The sequence below is a fragment of the Salmo salar genome, chromosome ssa01, assembly GCF_905237065.1.
Source record: "Salmo salar chromosome ssa01, Ssal_v3.1, whole genome shotgun sequence".
NCBI classification, from domain to species: Eukaryota; Metazoa; Chordata; class Actinopteri; order Salmoniformes; family Salmonidae; genus Salmo; species Salmo salar.
In genome coordinates, this window is record NC_059442.1 from 83,229,131 (window position 1) to 83,252,113 (window position 22,983).

The 22,983-nt window shown below is 41.8% G+C and overlaps 1 protein-coding gene across 7 annotated transcripts in view; it reads left to right on the forward strand.

Moving 5' to 3' along the window:
- The window catches only part of baiap2b (BAR/IMD domain containing adaptor protein 2b), a 143,919-nt gene that overhangs the window by 116,377 nt on the left and 4,559 nt on the right, over positions 1–22,983 (forward strand). For 6 of the 7 annotated variants that reach the window (XM_045723385.1, XM_045723386.1, XM_045723394.1 and 3 more), the window contains 6 exons: positions 2,333–2,569; positions 7,145–7,430; positions 9,440–9,644; positions 9,987–10,058; positions 10,278–10,449; positions 17,246–17,283. In XM_045723385.1, the coding sequence (XP_045579341.1) occupies positions 2,333–2,569; positions 7,145–7,430; positions 9,440–9,644; positions 9,987–10,058; positions 10,278–10,449; positions 17,246–17,283 (1,010 nt within the window). Of the gene's footprint in view, positions 1–2,332; positions 2,570–7,144; positions 7,431–9,439; positions 9,645–9,986; positions 10,059–10,277; positions 10,450–17,245; positions 17,284–18,399; positions 21,481–22,983 lie in introns of those variants that run through there. The other variant, XM_045723389.1, reaches the window with a different exon arrangement.

A 22,983-nucleotide genomic window follows, 5' to 3' on the forward strand; every position in this document is an offset into this window, starting at 1 on the left:
ATGTTTATAGAAGAGTCTCAGGTATGAGACTTACATCTAATGGTTGTATAAAATGAATGAATAAGGATGAAGCTATTTGTGAGACGATGGGATGCTATGTAATGATGTTAATGTGAGAGAATTGTATTTCTGTTTAAAGTTTCACTAAGTCCTTGGCACGCCCCCAGGGGCACAGACAGGCCCTGGCGTCATGAGACAGCTTTTTCGATGTTCCGAATAAAATCCCCATTTAGGTTTTCTATCACCAGACCAGCTTACCTCGATAACGAGAGGGCCAAGGTTTGAGAGGAGACCAAGCTTTTCTCTTGCTGAACTTTTAACCATACCACGTGGTTAAACTCTTAGACTATCGATACCCACAGAATAAGAACAAGTTTTTGATATTAATTACTAGTCTGCAGCTAGGAATTTGGTATCATTGAACGCGAAGACCGACAACCGCCGAAACAGCTATTCTATAACGACATGAATGAATGTTACTCTGAACTATCCATTCTAACCACGACAGAGAGAGGGAGAGAGAGCGGACAAACTCTCCAACAGAAACAAACTTTTCAACATAGATCCCGACGACACACTGAGCGTAAATATATAAATTGATTGCAATTGTTCTCGAGTGAGTGAGTGTTCATGTGCAAAGGATTAGCATTTCAATTATTATAATTATCAACTCTGTAGTGCCTTCTCAGCTGACCCCCACTCCCCTTTTGTCTAAGAAGCCGCCATGCCGGTTTAGCACACTAGGGCACATTCCTCTATCATCTCTTTGTACCATATCTACTGTTTGTTATGCATTTCTGACAATTGATGTATGGATGACTCATAGTGAAGACTGGGTTCGTGCAGATAACCAACAATTTACGACGTTTGGAATGAGACTAACGTGAGGTAAATAATAATTCATTAATTCGAAGACTAATTGATCAGATATTAAAATATCTGGAAGTTATATTAGGAAAATTATAACTTTGTAATCTGAATATTTTCCTTGGTGCCCCGACTTCCTAGTCAATTACAGTTACATGATTAATCAGTTTAATCGCGTAATAATAATTACAGAGAGTTATTTGATAAATAAGTCTTCAGTTTAATGATGCCAAAGACACGACATCAGTTACAAATTATTATTTACAATGATAGCCTACACCAGCCAAGCCCTAACCCAGATGACGCTGGGCCAATTGTGCGCCACCCTATGGGACTCCCAATCACGGCCATTTGTGATACAGCCTGGAATTAAACCAGGGTCTGTAGTGACACCACTAGCACTAAGATGCAGTGACTTAGACCGCTGCGCCACTCGGGAGATATGTCACTTGGATAAATACTGTCTGACAGTCAAACAAATGGAATTGGTATTTGGTATCAATGGGCACACTCAATGTGCTATTTAGAACCTAAATGTGTTCTTCTGCTTTCCTCATAGGAGAACCCTTTTCAAGAACCCTTTTTGGTTCTAGGTAGAATCATTTTGGTTCAAGGTGGAACTCTTTTGGGTTCCATGAAGAACCTTTTCCACATATGGTTCTACATGGAACCCAAAAGGGTTCTACATGGAACACTAAAGGGTTCTCCAATTGGGACAGCCAAATAAAAAATAATTCCAAAATGGTTCTAAGAGTGAAGTTTATGGAGAAATCTGGCAACCCTGCTGAGTATTACAGCCTGTGTTACACTCAGAAAGCTTTAACGAGTGGATGTGGAGGTAAAACTGATCAGAGGTAAGCTAGAGCAGGAAACCCAGAGTTGAAGAGAGAACTAGAGGAAAGGCCTGGAGGCTACAGATGGTGTCGCAGGCTGCCTTGAGTGTTATAATCCTGGGAGGCTACTGGTGGACAGCTTTGCGGTGAAACGGCTGCTAGACTGGTAATGAGGCTGCTTCAGCTCCCCGGCCAACAGATACTGTAGAAGAGCTGTCAGAGCTGAGAGAGAAGGGCAGAGGGTGTGAGGTGAAGCTCTCTCTCTCCTTCTCTCTCTTCTCTCCTCTCTCTTTCTCTCTCTCTCTCTCGCTCCTCTCTCTTTCTCTCTCTGTCTCTTTCTCTCTCTTTCTCTCTGGGATGCCATAATGTAGTTATGTTCTCAATCAGTGAACCTTTCACAGTATAACGATTTGTTCAACAGTTTCTCCTGATCTTTATAACCCTATAGTCTTCTGAAAAATCTCCTTAAATACACACATACCTCACATCACGTACCTTTTGAGCGGGTTCTAAGGAACACCTTGTTAATCACTCCTCTTCCATCACCAGAACATCTCTATATTCAACTATCTCATCCCTACACAATGTCTCACTTTTCTCTCCCTCTGTCTTTATTTACCTCTCTTCTCCAGGGTAAGGACCTTCTAGCCCAAAAGATCCCAGCATGGCAGCAGGCGTGTGCTGACCCTACCAAGCTGCCTGACCGTGCCATGCTCCTGGCTCAGCAGATGACCTCTGCAGGGGGTACCCTGGGGTCCGGCTCCCACACTCACCACGGCTCCAAGGGTAACCTGCTCATCTCTGACCCTATCCCGGGGGCCAAGCCTCTGCCTGTATCCCCCGAGCTGGCTGCACTAATGGCCCAACAGGTGGGTCACTGTTACTAAGATGTTACTGTGCTATTACTATGGTACAGCTACAGATGTAGGATCTATTTTGATCATTGAGAATGTTCCTGCACAGCAGGAAATGCAAACTTGAAGTGTATTCAAGGTTTTAAAGGGCTTCTAAAGTTTGTCATTTCCACTTTAAAATGGCAGACTTGGTTTGCCCTAACGAAAAATATATCAACCCCTACAAGATTTTTTCCATTCATTATATTTCATGTTTTTTTTTCCATTCACATTTCCTGTTGCTGCAGGATTATTTTCCTGCTGTAACAAACTGGCTGAAATGAAGATCCTACATCTACATAGAGCTGCTATGGTTTTTCAGCCCTATTGGTGTGGAGAAACATTCAGCTAATCGAGTGCCACATGTATCAATTGTTGCTCATCATCACTAATTGTGTTTTTGATTATGAAGCTTTGAAGAGCTTTGTGTGAGTGCCTGTGTTTGTGTACGAACCTCTGTATCAGTGTGTTGCATCAGTGACTGAGTGAGCGCTATTACCATCCAGTAGGCTAGGGTGTTGTGGATAGGCGTAATTCCATGACTCTGGATCATAATGTTACGTGTTTGATCCCAGTCGTGGACACTGTTTTTTTATTTTTTATTTTATCCCTATCCCAAACCTTAACCCTTTTCTTAACCCTTTGTAATGAGTGCCTGAAAAGGTTTGGCCACACACGCTTCCAACTCAATCATCAAGTTTGCAGACGACACAACAGTAGTGGGCCTGATTACCAACAATGACGAGACAGCCTACAGGGAGGAGGTGAGGGCCCTGGGAGAGTGGTGCCAGGAAATAACCTCTCACTCAACGTCAACAAAATAAAGTAGCTGATTGTTGACTACAGGAAACTGCAGAGGGAGCACGCCTCTATCCACATCGATGGGACCGCAGTGAAGGTGAAAAGCTTCAAGTCCCTCGGCATACACATCACTGACGATCTGAAATGGTCCCCCCACACAGACAGTGTGGTGAAGAAGGCACAACAGCACCTCTTCATCCTCAAGAGGCTGAAAAAATGTGGCTTGGCCCCTAAAACCCTCACAAACTTTCACAGATGCACAATTGAGAGCATGCTGTCAGGCTGTATCACCGCCTGGTACGGCAACTGCACCGCCCGCAACCACAGTGTTATCCAGAGGGTGGTGCGGTCTGCCCAACGCATCAGCGGGAGCAAACTACCTGCCATCCAGGACACCTACAGCACCCGATGTCACAGGAAGGCCGAAAATATCATCAAGGACATCAACCACCCGAGCCACGGCCTGTTCATCCCGCTATCATCCAGAGGGCGAGGTCAGTACAGGTGCATCAAAGCTGGGATCATGAGACAGAAGCTGTTTTTCAATCTTAAGGCCATCAGACTGTTAAATAGCCATCACTAGCCAGCTTCCATCCAGTTACGCAACCCTGAACCTTAGAAGCTGCTGCCCTATATACATAGACTTGGAATCACTGACCACTTTAATAATGGACACTAGTCACTTTAATAGTGTTTACATACTGCTTTACTCATCTCATATGTACATACTGTATTATATTCTACTGTATTTTAGTCAATGCCTCTCCAACATTGCTCAATCTAATATTTATATATTTCTTAATTCCATTGTTTTACTTATAGCTTTGTGTGTATTGTTGTGATCCGTTTTTAGATACTACTGCACTGTTAGATACTACTGCACTGTTGGAGCTAGGAACACAAGCATTTCGCTACACCTGCAATAACATCTGCTAAATATGTGTATGTGACCAATAAAATAGGATTTGATTAGTACCTTAACCCTTTGTAATGAGTGACTGAATGTAATGTTTTAACTCTATCCCAAACCTTAACCCTTACCTTAACCATTTGTAATGAGTGACTAACCCCTTAACTTTGAAATTTGACGTTTGGAGAACGTGGCTGAACGTCTAATTCTGCTGTGAGACTGTGAGAGCTTGTTGAGTCTGTTGCCTAGCGATGCCCCAGGATGTTGGGATTCCATTACGGAATCTCTCAGAGCCTCTCCTTCAGAACACAGAACCCCTCAGACACACGCACACTCACAAACACACACACACACAGACACACACATACACACACACAAACAAACATTTGCTGATGCAAGTAAAGTTGTTAGTGCCGCATGCTAATTAAAATGTTGCCAGTAGGAAGGAACAGAAACATGTTCCTTGGGGCTGTTGGGCCATGGTTCTTTCACACCCTGCCTCTTCTCCAGTCTTCTGTCTTATTATAATTATTATTATTGTTGTGTTTGTGTGTGTGTGCATGCATGCATGCATGCATGCCTGCGTGTGTGTGTGTGTGTGTGTGTGCGTGTGTGTGTGTGTGTGTGTGTGTGTGTGTGTGTGTGTGTGTGTGTGTGTGTGTGTGTGTGTGTGTGTGTGTGTGTGTGTGTCTGTGTGTGTGTGTGGTACAGTAATACACTACATGACCAAAAGTATGTGGACACCTGCTCGTCTAACATCTCATTCCAAAATCATGGCCATTAATATAGAGTTGGTCCCCCCTTTGCTGCTATAACAGCCTCCACTCTTCTGGGAAAGCTTTCCACTAGATGTTGGAACATTGCTTCGGGGACTTGGTTCCATTCAGCCATTTGTGAGCTCGGGCACTGATGTTGGGCAATTAGGCCTGGCTCGCAGTCGGCATTCCAATTCATCCCAAAGGTGTCCGATGGGGTTGAGGTCAGGGCTCTGTGCAGGCCAGTCAAGTTCTTCCAAACCGATCCTGACAAACCATTTCTGAATGGACCTCGCTTCGTGCATGGGGGCATTGTCATGCTGGAACAGGAAAGGTCCTTCCCCAAACTGTTGCCACAAAGTTGGAAGCACAGAATTGTCCAGAGTGTCATTGTATGATGTAGCTTTAACTAAGGGGCCTAGCTCGAACCAAAAACAGCCCCAGTCCTCTGACAGTTGATGTTGAGATGTGTCTGTTACTTGAACTCTGTGAAGCATTTTTTTGGGCTGCAATTTCTGATGCTGGTAACTCTATTGAACTTATCCTCTGCAGCAGAGGTAACTCTGGGTCTTCCTCATGAGAGCTAGTTTCATCATAGCGGTTGATGTTTTTTGCGACTACATTTTCCGTATTGACTGACCTTCATGTCTTAAAGTAATGATGGACTTTCATTTCTCTGTGCTTATTTGAGCTGTTCTTGCCATAATATGGACTTGGTCTTTTACCAAATAGGGTTATCTTCTGTAAACCACCCTCTTCCTTTTCACAACAAAAATTATTCTCTGAAACGCATTAAGAAGGAAAGAAATTCCACAAATTAACTTTTAACAAGGCTCACCTGTTAATTGAAATGCATTCCAGGTGACTACCTTATGAAGCTGGTTGAGAGAATGCCAACAGTGTGCAAAGCTGTCATCAAGGCAAAGGGTGGCTACTTTGAAGAATATATTTTGATTTGTTTAACACTTTTTTGGTTACTACATGATTACAAATGTGTTATTTCATAGTTTTGATTATTCAACAATGCGGAAAATAGTAAAAATAAAGAAAAACCCTTGAGTGGGTGTGTCCAAACTTTTGACTGGTACTGTACGTCGCCATGAGCAGCACTACATATATTGCGATGAGCAAGATGCACGACTTCACGGTCACACACAGTATCTGTACTGGTTCGCTTCACGCCTTTACAATGTGATAGCCACGGGAACAAAACAGCCGAGAAGTTGAGCCTCGCACTTTAAAGGTCCCGCACAGTCATCCTGATTCCCATGTACAATTGCCTTTTGACTGACTAAAACATCACCCATCATTTTTTTCGCAATAAATATACTCAGAATTTGAGAACATACTTTTTCTCTCATTTGTCTAACAATCAGGAAGTGTAAAAATACAGACAGTTCTTTGAAACGCCTACATCAGGCAACATGGACACAGTATTGCAGTGAGATAATCTCAATCAAATTTGCTTATACGTAAAACAACACAAACCACATTGAAATTGCATGCAACATCCAATCCTTTCATACATCACATCATGGTTCCACAAATGATTTGTTTATCCAACAGTTTGGTTATTGTAACAGCATCAATGTAGACAAAATGTTGGCTGTACAATGTAGCTAGCTAGCCCTAATGGAATTGTTAGCGCTGTTTAATCTTGCACAGTTTCAGTTGAAATTGGACAGGGTGAGTTCTGGGTACAGTTCATAATATATAGACCCAAGTGTGAGGTTGAATTGAACACATACGAGCAGGGACGGGACAATAAATAGACCAGAGCCAGCTGTTCCCTCTCTTACGTGAGCTTGTCAGAGATTATGGAGGAACTGTGAGCATGCCAGAGATTATGAAGAAACCGTGAGCATGCCAGAGATTATGAAGAAACCGTGAGCATGCCAGAGATTATGGAGGAACCGTGAGCTCACACGGGAAAGCATGCTCATGCGAAAGAGGGAACGGCCTCTTACACAGACAGGAACCTTGTAAAACTATTATATGGTAAACGGCTTAAGTAGTTCATCTTAGTATATCCACCATCTTTGCTTAACAAATCAACACATTCTTTCCTTCCTTCCTTCCCTTCAGCGTCTAATGGGACCAGGAGGAGTGGACGGAGGGATGGCCATAATGAACGGAACGGCAGGGGCGCATGGAGGAGCAGGAGGGGGAGGAGGGGAGGACTACCAACACTGGATGGAGGGGAAGATGGCCCAAGCCCAGGCTCAGGCCCTACAGGCTCAGGCCCTACAGTCCCAGGTGGCTAAGGCCTCCTCCCAGCACCACTCCCAGCCCCACAGACAGGGCAGCGAGGTCTACTCCAACACCCTACCCGTACGCAAGAACGCCCCCGCCAAGAGCAACACTACCATGGGTAAGGAGGACAAGGATAGCGGAGCTCCATAAACATTTTGAGAAGCCCTCAAAGTTGGGCTCCGGAATCACATGTACAGTAGCTACACTGTAACAAATTGATGAAAATGTTTTTCTAAAATCTTACAGTTAGCTACTGCAATTCAATATTACAGTACCATAAAAACCAATGCATTATGGGGGCTCAATGGCATTTCGCAATATAGGCAGTCAAGTTAGTCACTAGTGTGCTTTTAGGAATTTAGCCTCAGTCACAGAGACCTTAGTGAGAGAACTGCTTGTTTGTGACCTTCAAGAATTAGATATACACTCCATGCGGTCAAGGAGCAAATTTTGTGCAGTGTGTGCTGCTCTTGTTCCCTCCATCTACTTTTAATGGTTCCTATCTCTCCTTTTATCACAGTGCACACCTGCAGTTAGAGGGGTTGGGTTAAATACGAAGACACATTTCGGTTGAATGCATTCAGTTTTGCAACTGAATAGGTATACCCTCCCCCGAAAGTTTAGTAATGATATTAGGTACAGTGGGAGTTTATGTAAAAGGGCTTTATTCATGAAAAAATAGAAATGTATCAACCTACATGACATCAAATACTTTCAATTTCAATTTTCGTCTAAAATGACATACCCAAATCTAACTGCCTGTAGCTCAGGACCTGAAGCAAGGATATGCATATTCTTGATGCCATTTGAAAAGAAACACTTTGAAGACTTTCAATTTTGACCATTAGATGGCAGTAGTGTGTATCAGATTGATCCAGTGAAGCATTGCAATACCGGACAATATTTTGTATCAAGTCTTCCCAAATGTGGCGAATTGGTCAATTGATACATTTTCAAGTACATAACTATAGAGAACATAAAAAAATGATATGGTAATACAAAATGTAAGTTTACAGACTCCCAGGAATGTCATACATGATGGCTCATTAGCTTATACACTAACTATCACACATCTAGATGGCTGGGCGGGGTGGGTGTGGAGCCATAGACAGCAGGGGTTCAAACTGTAGAACCCAGTTCCTACATTTGAATATAAAATGGATTTTATCGAACAAAACTATGCTACATTTTATCTCTGAGTCCCTCAGGATGACTAATCAGAGCAAGATTACTGAATGTAAGTACCTTTTTTACCTTCAGAGGTTAATGTATCAAACCAGTTGCCGTACTAAACGTTTTTGTTGTTGTGCACTCTCCTCAAACAATGGTATTTTTTTTCACTGTAATAGCTACCGTAAATTGGACAATGCAGTTAGATTAACAAGAATTTCATCTTTCTGCCCATATAAGACATGTCTATGTCCTGGAAAGTTTGCTGTTACTTACAACGTCATGCTAATCACATTGGCACACGTTAGCTCAACCTTTCCGGTAGAGGGACACCGATCCTGTAGAGGTTATAAAGTACTACTTAAGTACTTTTTTTGGGGTACCTGTACCTTAATTTACTATTTATATTTTTGACAACTTTTACTTTTACTTCACTACATTCCTAAAGAAAATTATGTACTTTTTACTCCAAACATTTTCCCTGAAAATTGTCTAATTCACACACTTATCAAGAGAACATCCCTGTTCATCCCTACTACCTCTGATCTGGCAGATTCACTAAACACAAATGCTTAATTTGTAAAGATGTCTGAGTGTTGAAGTGTAACCCTAGCTATCTGTAAATTTAAAAAACAAGAAAATGGCACCATCTGGTTTGATTAATATAAGAAATTTGAAATTATTACTTTTGATACTTAAGTATATTTTAGCAATTCCGATTATTTTGCTGCGACAACACTGGTCAAATTAAGATCCTACACTTCTAGATATAATCTCTGCTCCCATTAAAGTTCAAGGTAATTTCCAGTAATAGGGTACAGTACACTGTAGTAAAACATTTTAAGAAGTCCAGCTAGTAACTCCCTGTTTGTCTGTTTTCTTCCGTTTTGGTGTCCAATGAACACATCCCTGGATTTGTTGTGATAGTCTCTGTTCCTTTTTCCCTCGCTCCTCCAGGTCCAGAGACCCGAACCCTTCCCCGGTCTAGCTCTATGGCAGCAGGGCTGGAGAGGAATGGTCGTACCCGTGTCCAGGCCATTTTCTCCCACGCGGCTGGGGACAACAGCACCCTGCTCAGCTTCTCTGAAGGAGACGTCATCACCCTGCTGGTGCCTGAGGCCCGCGATGGATGGCACTATGGAGAGAACGAGAAGAACAAGATGTAAGTAGCCTAACTCCATCTGATTCACTTTGTCTATGGCACCACGAGTAACATTTAGTTGGTGGTCCTCTGAAGCTCATTTGGTAGAGCATGTCACTGGCAATGCCACAATAGTGGGGTTTGATTCTCAGGACCACCTATACATGAAAAATGTATGCATGCATGACTAAGTTGCTCTGGAGAAAAGCATCTGCTTAATGGTATTTATTAGGGTGAATCTTTGCATGAGATATGAAATCATACAGTAAGTTTCCTAACTCTTGGTTTTGTTGTCAAATGCTGCTGTCAATGTTGAATTACTGTTGCTGATTCATCTGTTGAATCCTTGTGTCTCCTCATCAGGCGGGGCTGGTTCCCTTTCTCTTACACACGTGTCATCCCCGAGACTGAAAGCGACAAACTACGCGTCAACAAGTACATTTTCTCACTTTTTTGCAGTATTGTGTTGGGTATTTGCAAGGAAACAGGCCTTTAATGCTCATCTTTGTGTTATTCATTAGAAAATGATCTGTTCATGTGAGATCAGTTATTTTCAGTTCTGGCTATGTCTTTGTCTAACTATGTCTGGTTCCAGTAATCAGCTATTCTCATTTCAGTCTGTGTGTAACTAACTGACTGTATGTCTGTTTCCAGTCTCCACCATGGTAAGAGCAGCAGCACAGGCAACCTGTTGGAGAGAGAGGACATGGCAAGTGCAACTCCCCCTGACTACGGTATGTCATCTCGCCTGCTGGCACAGAGCGCTGCGATGGCACACAGCAGACAACAACGCCCATACAGCATGGCAGGGCCAGGCTTCTCACAGGTAAACAACAACAACACGCACACAGACACACACACTTGACCCCCAATCGCTCCTTCCCCCAAACACGTGTAAATATTGGGCTATAAATTGTGCCTTCCTGTGTTATATTTATGCTAAAATGTGTAATCTATTCTACTGATCCATTTACTTTATGTTCGTATTCTTATCTTTTATTATTGTTGTTGCATTGTCGAGAAGGAACCTGCAAGTAAGCCTTTCATTGTACAGTATATACCATGTGTATCCTGTACATACGACTAATAAAACATGAAACTTGAGCTTTGGCACCCACACGTAACCTTTATTTAACTAGGCAAGTCAGTTGAGAACAAATTCTTATTTACAATGACGGCCTACACCGGCCAAACCAGGACGACGCTGGGCCAATTGTGCCCCGCCCTATGGAACTCCCAATCACGGCCGATTGTGATACAGCCTGGATTCGAAACACCTCAAGCACTGAGATGCAGTGCCATAGACTGCTGCGCCATTCGGGAGCCACATACACAGAGTTCAGTTCCCTCTGCTTTGGAAACGTTAGCTAAGCTGATGGGATGGTAGTGCGTCAGAGAGAAACACAGAGAGGCAGTGTGTGTCTTGTAAAACTTGTGGGGACACACAATTCAGTCCTATTCAAAAACCGTACCCTTCCCTTAACCCTAACCCCAGTGGCGATTTTAGCATGCAAACAAACAACAAAATGGTGGGGATGCATGCCAGCAAAGCCACTACACAACAAAACACTGAACAATATATTAATTGCAATATAACGGTGACAAACTGTGCCCACAAACTGTCCCAACAGCAGAGACCAAACAGCAGTCCCAACACCTTACCACTGCTAAACGTGGCTATCAGCTGAGCCTTGTCTGGCAACGAAACAGTTCATTCAGCCTAATTTAATGCCTTTTAAAAAACATAGCTGATATGGCTGACTTGCTTAAACAAATGTGGTTTCTACTGAGAATTACGATGTGCAAACTGGCGTAAGGGGACGACAAGCTGATAAGAGGCAATAAATGAGTGAGCTAGGACGGACGTAGTCAATATAACTATTTGTTTAACACTTTTCAAATGTACAGCGACAGAATTCAGAACATGTGCCGTTCTTACAGTGTTCTCCCTGAACACCAAGTCAGAACCGTAGGATAAATAAAAGGGGCATATAAGCAGACAATGAAATCTCTTACAAAATTCGATGATTACATTTCTCTAAAACAGGTTATAGGCTACATGTGCACCACCAAGTCAAAACAGTAGGCAAAATTAAGAAGGGAAAATAGACCAAATTATTAGGGTGAGGCTACTAACAGCTCACTAAAAAGCATACACTTAGCATTACTTTCTTAGCTACAGTATACATATCTCCCTGGCATATTACATAATTTATGCAGCAGCGTACAATATATTTTTGGACTCACCATCTAGTGCTGTGCTCACTTGAAGGTGGCGCGGCAGTCCTTTTTGGCCAAATTTTATCATCAAAGTCATGCATTCTTTGTATTTTTGTTGCTTTCAAGACAACTGGGAACTTGGGGGAAAAAAAGTTGAATCATGATGACGTCAGTGATCTTCAGGTCATAGCTCTAGAAAGAGGCCCGAGTTCCCAACTTACAATTCCGAGTTGGATGACCATTTAAAACTTATTTTCCCAGTCGGAGCTCGTTTTTATTTATACCTATATTTAACTCTGCGAGTCAGTTAAGAACAAATTCTTATTTACAATGACAGCCTACCCCGGTGGCACTGGGCCAATTGTGCGCCACCCTATGGGACTCACAATCACAGCAGGATGTGATTCAGCCTGGATTCAAACCAGGGACTGTAGTGACACCTCTTGCACTGAGATGCTGTGCCTTAGACCACTGCGCCGCTCGGGAACCCTTTTCCTGAGTTCCCAGTTGTCTTGAACTCATTGAAGTCAGATTTCCCAGTCCCGAGTTAAGTTGTTTTGTGTGCGGCAGAAATCATGCTGGATTGACAAATCAAATCCAAGTTTATTTGTCACGTACGCCAAATACAACAGTGAAATGCTTACTTACAGGCTCTAACCAATAGTGCAAAAAAGGTATTAGGTGAACAATAGGTAGGTAAAGAAATAAAACAACAGTAAAAAGACAGGCTATATACAGTAGCGAGGCTACATACAGACACCGATTAGTCAGGCTGATTGAGGTAGTATATACATGTAGATATGGTTAAAGTGACTATGCATACAGTGAGGGGAAAAGTATTTGATCCCCTGCTGATTTTGTACATTTGCCCACTGACAAAGAAATGATCAGTCTATAATTTTAATGGTAGGTTTATTTGAACAGTGAGAGACAGAATAACAACAAAAAATCCAGAAAAACGCATGTCAAAAATGTTATAAATTGATTTGCATTTTAATGAGGGAAATAAGTATTTGACCCCCTCTCAATCAGAAAGATTTCTGACTCCCAGGTGTCTTTTATCTGGATTTCTTTGTTGTTATTCTGTCTCTCACTGTTCAAATAAACCTACCATTAAAATTATAGACTGATCATTTCTTTGTCAGTGGGCAAACGTGCAAAATCAGCAGGGGATCAAATACTTTTTCCCCCCACTGTATATGATGAACAGAGAGTAGCAGTAGCGTAAAAGAGGGGTTGGCGGGTGGGACACAATGCAGATAGCCCGGTTAGCCAATGTGAGGAGCACTGGTTGGTCGGCCCAATTGAGGTAGTATGTACATGAATGTATAGTTAAAGTGACTATGCATATATGATAAACAGAGAGTAGCAGCAGCGTAAAAAGAGGGGTTGGGAGGGCACACAATGCAAATATTCCGGGTAGCCATTTGATTACCTGTTCAGGAGTCTTATGGCTTGGGGGTAAAAACTGTTGAGAAGCCTTTTTGTCCTAGACTTGGCATTCCGGTACCGCTTGCCATGTGGTAGTAGAGAGAACAGTCTATGACTGGGGTGGCTGGGGTCTTTGACAATTCTTAGGGCCTTCCTCTGACACCGCCTGGTGTAGAGTTCCTGGATGGCAGGCAGCTTACCCCAGTGATGTACTGGGCCGTACGCACTACCCTCTGTAGTGCCTTGCGGTCAGAGGCCGAGCAATTGCCGTACCAGGCAGTGATTCAACCAGTCAGGATGCTCTCGATGTTGCAGTTGTAGAACCTTTTGAGGATCTCAGGACCCATGCCAAATCTTTTTAGTTTCCTGAGGGGGAATAGGCTTTGTCCTGCCCTCTTCACAACTGTCTTAGTGTGTTTGGACCATGATAGCTTGTTGGTGATGTGGCATATATTATTATATATTAGTATTATATATACAGTACATACAATACTGTACATACACTACTCAAACTCACTTAGCTAGCCCAGATATACTGAACAAAAATATAAATGCAACATGCAACAATTTCAACGATTTTATTCAGTTACAGTTCATATGAGGAAATCAGTCAACTGAAATATATTTTTTAGGCCCTAATCTATGGATTTCACATGACTGGGCAGGGGCACAGCCATTGGTGGGCCTGTGAGGGCATAGGGCCACCCACTTGGGAGCCAGGCCCACCCACTGGGGAGGCAGGCCCAGCCAATCAGAATAAGTTTAATTAAGCCAAAAAAGGGCTATATTAAAGACAGAAATACTCCTCAATTTCACCAGCTGTCCGGGTGGCTGGTCTCAAACGATCCCGCAGGTGAAGAAGCTGAGTGTGGAGGTCCTAGGCTGCTGTGGTTACACGTGGTCTGCGGTTATGAGGCCAGTTGGACGTACTGCCAAATTCTCTAAAATGACATTGGTAGAGAAATGAACATTGCATTTTCTGGCAACAGCTCTGGTGGACATTCCTGCAGCCAGCATGCCAATTGCACACTCCCTCAAAACTTGAGACATCTGTGGCATTGTGTTGTGTGACAAGACTACACATTTAAGAGTGGCCATTTATTGTTCCCAGCACAAGGTGCACCTGTGTAATGATCATGTTGTTTATTAATCAGCTTATTGATATGCCACACCTGTCAGGGGGATTGGATTATCTTGGCAAAGGAGAAATGCTCACTAACAGGGACGTAAACAAATTTGGGCACAATATTTTAAAGAAATAAGCTTTTTGTGCTTATGGATCTTTTCTAGGATATTTTATTTCAGCTCATGAAACATGAGACGAGCACTTTACATGTTGTGTTTCTATTTTTGTTCAGTTTATATAGGAGGAGTCAGCCATCAATGTGACAGGCTGTGTGTTTTACCAGTACACCAGGTCCCCAGTCTAACTCAACGCAGCTTTCTCACAACGTTCTGGCCCATTAACTTACGTAAACAGGGGATCAGTTCCTCTCTGCCTCACACACACAATGTGTGTGTCTGTTTGTCAAGGATGTGTGTGTAGGTGTGTGTGCGAGCATGTGTTTCTGAATCTAACTGTCTGTGTGTGTCTGTCCGTCTGCCCGTCCGTCTGCCCGTCCGTGTGCGTGCGTGCATGTGTGTGTGTGACTGGCCTCACAGAGATGACAGAGCCCAGATTGGAGAAGGCTGCTTGCTGCTCGGCTGCCTCTGGTCCTGACGAAAGTAGTTGTGACAGGAGACCGCTGATAACATGAAGAGGGACTAGCCCAGCTGACTGTAGACACACACACATTGTCACTGTGGCGAGAGTGAGCGGAAGCTATGTCACATTATGTAACACTGAAACCGTCCAAACTCAACCCTTTACAGGGCTTTTGGGTAGGAGGAGGTGGAGAGGTACTGTACGTGGGCATGATCATAGTCTCTAATTGCTCAGACAGTCACGTAACCACTCCTTTGTCTTGTTTTCCCACCTCAAATCATTTTAGGGATATGTCTCTAGTGGCGTTCTGAGAGAATAGAGATAGTTACAACAGACAATTCTGTTAGTTCTATAGTTCTTCAGCCGTATCACTCTGACTACAGGCAGTGGTGTTCTGCTGGTGCCCCCTACTGGCTCATATCAGTATGTCAACTGTCAACACTTCATTGACCGATAATATCATATTGATATAGGCCATTTAGCAGACACTTTTATCCAAAGCAACTTAAAGTCCTGTATGCATAAATGTTTCTTAATAGTGGCCCTAGCAGCAATCAAACCCACGGTTCTTGGCATTGTAAGCACCACATGCTACCGACTGAGATACATTGGACCATAACCTCTTGAGCATCTGATCCCGTTAGCGGGATCAAAATCCAGCGAAAAATCATATCGCCAATTAGCATTAAAAAATTATCATAATTTTTTACAAAAATTAAAAATATTTTTTTTTTTTTTTTATAGATACACCTCTCCTGAATCGACCCACGTCGTCCGATTTCAAAAAGGTTTTACAGGAAAAGCAAATCATTAGATTATATTAGATGAGTCCATCGTAAAAAGCAGCTTCATAGCCATTTTCCGACCAACCACTTCCATCACATATTATCAATAAACAGCTAAATGTAGCACTAACCTTTTACAAACTTCATCAGATGGCACCCCTAGGACATCATGTTATACAATGCATGCATTCTTTTGTTCAATAAAGGTCATATTTATATATAAAAACAGCATTTTACATCTCTGTCTGACGTTGACTACCTAATTTCCCCTCAAAAGCGTCCCGGTAAACAATGCTACGTTTCAATAAATTGCTATACTATAACGATTTTTTAAATGTATATTGTCAATCTAACATTTATAGATGAATATCTCTTGAGAACACCCGTCATACCAGATTTTAAATTAACTTTACTGGGTAATCACACTTTGCGATAAAAGGAGATGCGATACTCAGAAAATCAGCTAATATACAGTGCTCGGCGCCATCTTGGATGCAACAGTATGAACCATCTCATCTTCAATAATATTGTCAATAATCGCCTACCTTTAGTTGTCTTCATCAGAAAGCATCCCAGGTCCACAACAGATGTATTTTCGGTCAAAAAGTCCATACTTCACGTTCCATTAGCCTGATGTTGGTAGCGCGTCCTATGGCTCTCTCCAAACGCAGCTCTGCACTTCATACTGAAAGCAATCCTCGCGCATGTAGGTTCGTTCAAACATGTCAAACGTTGTATAAAATAAATGTTCAGGGCCACTAACACCAAGAGAGCCAATAAGATTCGAGGGGGATGATTTCATTGCCTTTAAAACCGTTTCCAAAGGTGGGGGCAGACATGGCCGCCGGCGTCATAATGGTGATGGCCCATCCCCTGTGACCAATTTCAAACTCCTGTCATTCACTGAGTTTTGACTCTATAAGGCTCAAACCACTGTGAAAGGACTGGCGACATCTAGTGGAAGCAATAGGAAGTGCCAAAATATTCCTAAACCCCTGTGTTTTTCAATGGGATAGGTTAGAACTCAATACAACACATCAGGTATCCACTTCCTGTCAGAAAATGTCTCAGGGTTTTGCCTGCCAAATGAGTTCTGTTATACTCACAGACACCATTCAAACAGTTTTAGAAACTTTAGAGTGTTTTCTATCCATATATAATAAGTATATGCATGCCCTATCTTCTGAGTTTGATTAGTAGGCCGTTGAAAATGGGAACGATTTTTTTTTCAAAATGCGCTGTGGCGCCCCCCTATCCTAGGGTATCCTCAAGAGGATAAACTACTGCTGATAAACAGTAGCCTACCTGTCTGTCTGTCTACCTTGTCTAACATGGCGGTACAATATAGCCAGCAAATCAATTGCTACTGTTTTGGATTGCCAATCAAGCAGTAGTGTTATCATGAATTCTCAAGTTTACAGTGTGACACAAAAGTGGCAATGACTTGATGACTGAAATGTGATTTGTCTTTGTCTCAACAGCAAGGACTTGAAGAGTATGAGCAACGTTTTTCAACAAGGTAAGCTCAATCTTCTCTCTATAGATAAAAAAAATACCTTTGATTGTGATACTGAATTGGTAAGGTTTGGACAGGATTGCACTAGAAAGACTGGGGATGCATTACATATACATTATCAAAGAGTAGCCAGTACAAGTAGGCAGGTCATTCCACTGATAGGAACTCTGACTTTACAACGTCAACTGTCAAACTACAAACAAGGACACATCAGGTTTTTGTTGTGTTATTTTCCATTTTAATGGTTTCCTTTCTGTGATTTGTCTTTCTGTTTTTTCCCCGACTAATTTGATTATGAGACTTAGCTATGATATTATCATGATTATGTGATATCATGTGGGATTAAAAGGTTGCTACTGACAGTTGGGCCAGCCGATCACAGTAAGAGGTGAGATTCTAGACCTGGTAGCCAAAAGCCCAATGGTGGTCCACCACAACCCATGTTGGGCCAATGGGAATCACTTATCCTTATCTCATTTATCCTAATAAGTATTTTACCTCAATGTTTTCCTTTTACCTTGAAACACATGTTTTGTTTTAGCTTTTAATGTTAAGTTTAATTTTGGTTCTTTTTACATTCATTTTTTTATGTTTTTAAATTTGAAGTCAGGGAAAAGCCTCAAGCTGACACGCTCCCATAATGACCCTCCACGCATCATGCAACTAGCTAGCGCCTCCATATTATTACTACTATCCCGCTGCGCTCCACACTGTGCTCTGTGTCAATGTGTAGACTACAGTATAGTAGACCTGGGTCCATGTAGTCGGTGGTTTCTATACTATTTGAACTCTGTCAACATTGACTGTGAAAGACTGTCAGTTCATGTCAGAGAAATGAATTTGAAAACATTGTACTGTCTCCTCCCTATACCTCTGGGGGAAATGTTATGTTTACTGTATGAAATACTATGATATTGAAATAATCATTGTGAATGGATGAAGGGAATGTTCAGACAGAGGCAGCAACATGACATCCAGCTCCAAAGTTAGCCAAACTACAGTACATGCCTGTAGATTGGCCAACTGTATTTGGCTGTGAATGTGTTGCTCCACTGTTGTTTCTTTGAGTGCCTATATACCCCACCTACCTGGAAGCTTCTCCTTCTCTTTGTTCCACAGTTCCGAAGGGGGAACAGTTCCGAAATTGATTTCAACAGTGTGAGAAGGGACAGACAGATACACAGACAGACACAGACTCAGTTTGCTGCTGCTGCAATAGGACTGACTGCCTGCCAGGCACCTCTGCAATCCCTCATCAATAGCCCTCCTCGCCAGTCACTCTCACCCCTTCTCTCCCACCCTCTCTCTAACCCTCACCCCTCCTCTCTCGCACTCTCTCTAACCCTCACCCCTCCTCTCTCACCCTCTCTCTAACCCTCACCCCTCCTCTCTCTAACCCTCACTCCTCCTCTCCCGCCCCCTTTCTATCCCTCACTCCTCCTCTCTTGCCCTCTCTCTAGCCCTCACCCCTCCTCTCTCACCCTCTCTCTAACCCTCACCCCTCCTCTCCCGCCCTCTCTCTAACCCTCAGCCCTCTTCTCTCGCCCTCTCTCTAATCCACCACAACACTCCCCTCTCCACCTGAGCTTACCAGTCCATTCCCCCCCCGTCCCCCCGTCCCCCGTCCCCATCCTCTCCCTTCCATCCCACCAAGGGAAAGACTTGTCTCTCCCCCTATACTCTTCCTCCTCACCCTCCTCACACCCTGCACTTCCACGCTACGCTGCAGTTCCCAGGCCAAGCACTGGTGGAACCAGAACCACAAAGCAGAACCAACTAACCCCACGCTAAAGGACTGACACCATCCTGAGCCATCCTTATTAAAATCATTGGAATGATGGACTTTGTCTGAGGAGGAAAATTAGTCATATCTTTAGCTTGTCTTTCATGCATGTACATGTCTTTTCTATTTAATCAGGATTTCTTCCTCTGCAAACATACAATAAAATTAAAAAATGTTTTTAAATAAAATCTTCAGTGTTCTCCAGCAGAATCAAGGTTGAAAGATGAAGGATTTATATTACCAGTGTAAATCGAAATGGTAATCCAAAGGGGATTGTTTTACTAATGTAAAGATGATCATGTATGATGATCAAAAAGTTAAAGTTCATCTACAGTATACTGTGTCTTCTTATGCTTCAGACAGTAACTTTACTTTACAGACTGTGAGGTCCTTCGGGTAACTTCTAATATCCCTCTTTAAATGAGAGGTTATGTATCACATGTAGTGAAATAACTCAAATGTAAATGTTCATTTTTCATTTGAACTTATAATGAGGGCAGGCGACCAATGAAATAGATGGCAATGAGTATGTACTGTACATAAATGTACCATAAAATAAAATGGATGATTATTATGTCTATTGATTAAATCAGTTCATCAAATCGCACCTTAAAAACGAAATGATTTGTATTATCATGTTATTATTACTATTATTAGCCACAAGGTAATATGTTTTATGATGTCTGAGGTCTAGCAGGCAGTGTGAAAGACACGTTGCTCTGATATCCATGTACTACGGGGCCTCTGAGTATTGTTGTTTTGTCTGAATATCAACATACTGTACTTTATCAAGGCTGAATGGGTAATAAAAACAACCATCATCCCTGAAAGAAAGTGATGCAAGGCTCTGAGTAGGGTTACCGTTCAGGCGTTCATGCATGAAAGAAAAGACAACAGATACCTGTTCTACACCTCTGCCATCCCACGACAAAGGTACTACATTTCATGGGGCCCGATTCAGACCTTTGCTAAGTAGGACTTAAGTCAAGAAAACAGGGAGTTAATTCAACATTGTTTGACTTAAGTCCATGTTAAGTCAACTTATCTCAAGTCTGAATAGGGCCCATGGTGCGTAAACCATGTTGCCAAAGCAACACCCTCTCTTCTCATTCTCTCTCATCCCCTTCAATCAGTGCTGCCTGGCTGCCAACTGTTTACAAATAGCTTTAATAATTTACTAGACAGTGTCTCTTGCTGTGCATACAATAGGACAATGATTTGGGAGCAACATCAATAAATGTTTTCTATCTATAAACCAGTCAATCTAATCGTGTCCCCTGTGCAATTACCATATGTCACAGAACAAATAGGTAATTCTAGTCTGCCCAGTTATATACTGTACAGAGACCTTGGAGACAATGAGTGGGTCAGATGCCCTTAAAAGATTCATAATTTGCCAACAGCACAACTGCAAATTATGGCAATAACTGAATTGGATCGATAGCCATTTAGATCTTCGTAATAAATAAGCTTGCATGTACTGTGTCTCTTGCTATTTTGACACATATTTGCACTACACATGAAATGAGAAACCTTTAAAAGGGAGAAGGGTTGATTCGTTATTGTAACTTTGTTCAGCCTTCTTGTACTTTAGTCTTTGTAATAAAAGACTTGAATAAAGAAAGGAAATGAAAAAGCATGACTCTGTATCTGAGGCAGGATAAAATATGTATGTCTGTTATTTCTATGTGCTGAATAAAGAACGACGCTAGTCTGTTTGTCGGTATGTCTGTCAGTACCTGTCGATATCAACCCCTGTCCTGTCCAAATCAGAAATGATTGCCGCTAAGTATTAGGCTATTTGCTATCACAACACTATCTTTGAATTCCCCTTGAAATCCTATTAGATTGACCCAATTGTTATAATTTGCTAAAGGGAGAAAAAGTGACATTTACTGCCAAACTGTACTACCCAAAACTCCTTCCCTGCCACAAACAAAATGTCTCCTTGCTGTGTCTCTCTTGCTCCCTGTCCTTCTCGCTGTTTGTGTGTAATTCCTGTCTTCCCCTAACTTTGCCAACCCCCTTCTCTGTCTATCTGTGTTTTGATAAATGTAGAGACAAAAGCGCTCTCAAACGAGTTACTACGACCGGAAGCTGCCAATGTTTCTTCTTTCTCCACTAGAATAAGGCTAAGGTATGAGTGATCAGACTGCAACATCTGAAGAGATGGCACACCCACTCTCAGTGGAAAAAAAAATAATACAATATAGTATTCTTCTATTATTTCTGAGTCCGTTTTTTGGAACAATGCATTTTTTTGTTGTGAAGATGAATTGGAATAATGTACAGAGAATGATTGATATTGATGTGCATGCTTTGGGGGACACCAAAATAGTGTAATGTTGAAAAATGACCTCTAATGTATGGTGACTTTCTACTATAAAAATAAGCTTAATAAATATCATTTCAGTTGAGTACTCTATTGTATTTCTGTACCCTTATTCATGCACATCTATCTCCAAGGCCTTTGCAATCCCGGGGGACTTTTAACATAACACTTTTCTATTTTAAAGACCGTTATGCTTAATTGGGAAGTTCGTTTATTTGTCTAACATGATATACAGCTAAAGGCCAACAATAGTTGCTTCTCATTGGTTGAGTAATCTATAACAACTGTGATGTGTTGCAGTAGAACAAGTATTTAAGATGCTTGGGGAATACAAACTTGGTCATGGATGAAGTAATTAATTGTTAATCCAAATGCATAACAATATGGTAACACTTTACTTGACACCCAGCGTCACAGCACATGACACGGTCATAACCATTTTATAATATGTCATCACAACTGACATAACTTGTCAACCTGTCATAATATGGCCATAACACTGTCATAACCCATATATTTACAGCTGTTGTGACATACTGCATTATTGCATTATTCTATAGCTGGTTATGACACCTACATGCGAGTGTCAAAACCCACATTTATTCAAATGTGTGTGGGGGGGTCCAAGAACTTTCCTTTTGTCTTAAGTCCTTTGTTTTTGTTGTAATTAATTCTTTACAGTCATGTTTGTTTTGTCATCATATTTTAAATAACTTGTAGAAAATACATTTTATGACACTGTCATAAAGCATTATGGCCTTCCTGTGTCACTTTACTTGGACAAAGAAAATGCATTTTATGACACTGTCAAGAAGCATTATGACCATCCTGTGTCACTTTCCTTGGACTAAGAAAATACACTTTATAACACTGTCAAGAAGCATTATGACCATCATAATCAGATAGGCCCATTACATACTGCCCTTATGTCAGTCAGCAGTCACAAAGAGGGTGTCTTGTCTTGCTCCTAAAATCTACTCCTGCATTTATCCCAGTCATCAGAAACATAGCTTTGGGGTAGGTGCATGTCTGATATCAATGTGTGCGCAATTACAATGATAATTTAATGTGGTCAATTTCAGAACATTTTAAATTAACATAAACATATTGTTGACAAGTAGTCTATGGTGTAATGGTACGTTTTGCCTTGTGTGGTATGTTTTGTCATTTTTGACACTTATGTAGTTGTCATAACCAGCCGTAAAATAACTACCATGGTAGGTTTTGTGTTTTTTGTTACACTCTTATGTAGGTGTCATAACCAGCCATAAAATAACGCAATATATGTCACAACAGGTCTAAATATGTGTCATGACAGTGTTATAACCATATTATGACAAATGATGTCATAATACAAGGGGTTGGTCTAATCCTGAATGCTGATTGGTTAAAACCACATTCCAACCGGTGTCTATTCCACAAATGATCACCAGCTAAATCTATGACGTTAAAATGCCTATTTACTCTGTTCCATCTGATTGAGCAATCCACTGTCTCATCAACCCAGCCAGCCACTTTATAAACTTGATCTCCACTATATAAAAGGTATATAGACATTATCTCACATTTATTTTAGACTGACATTTAG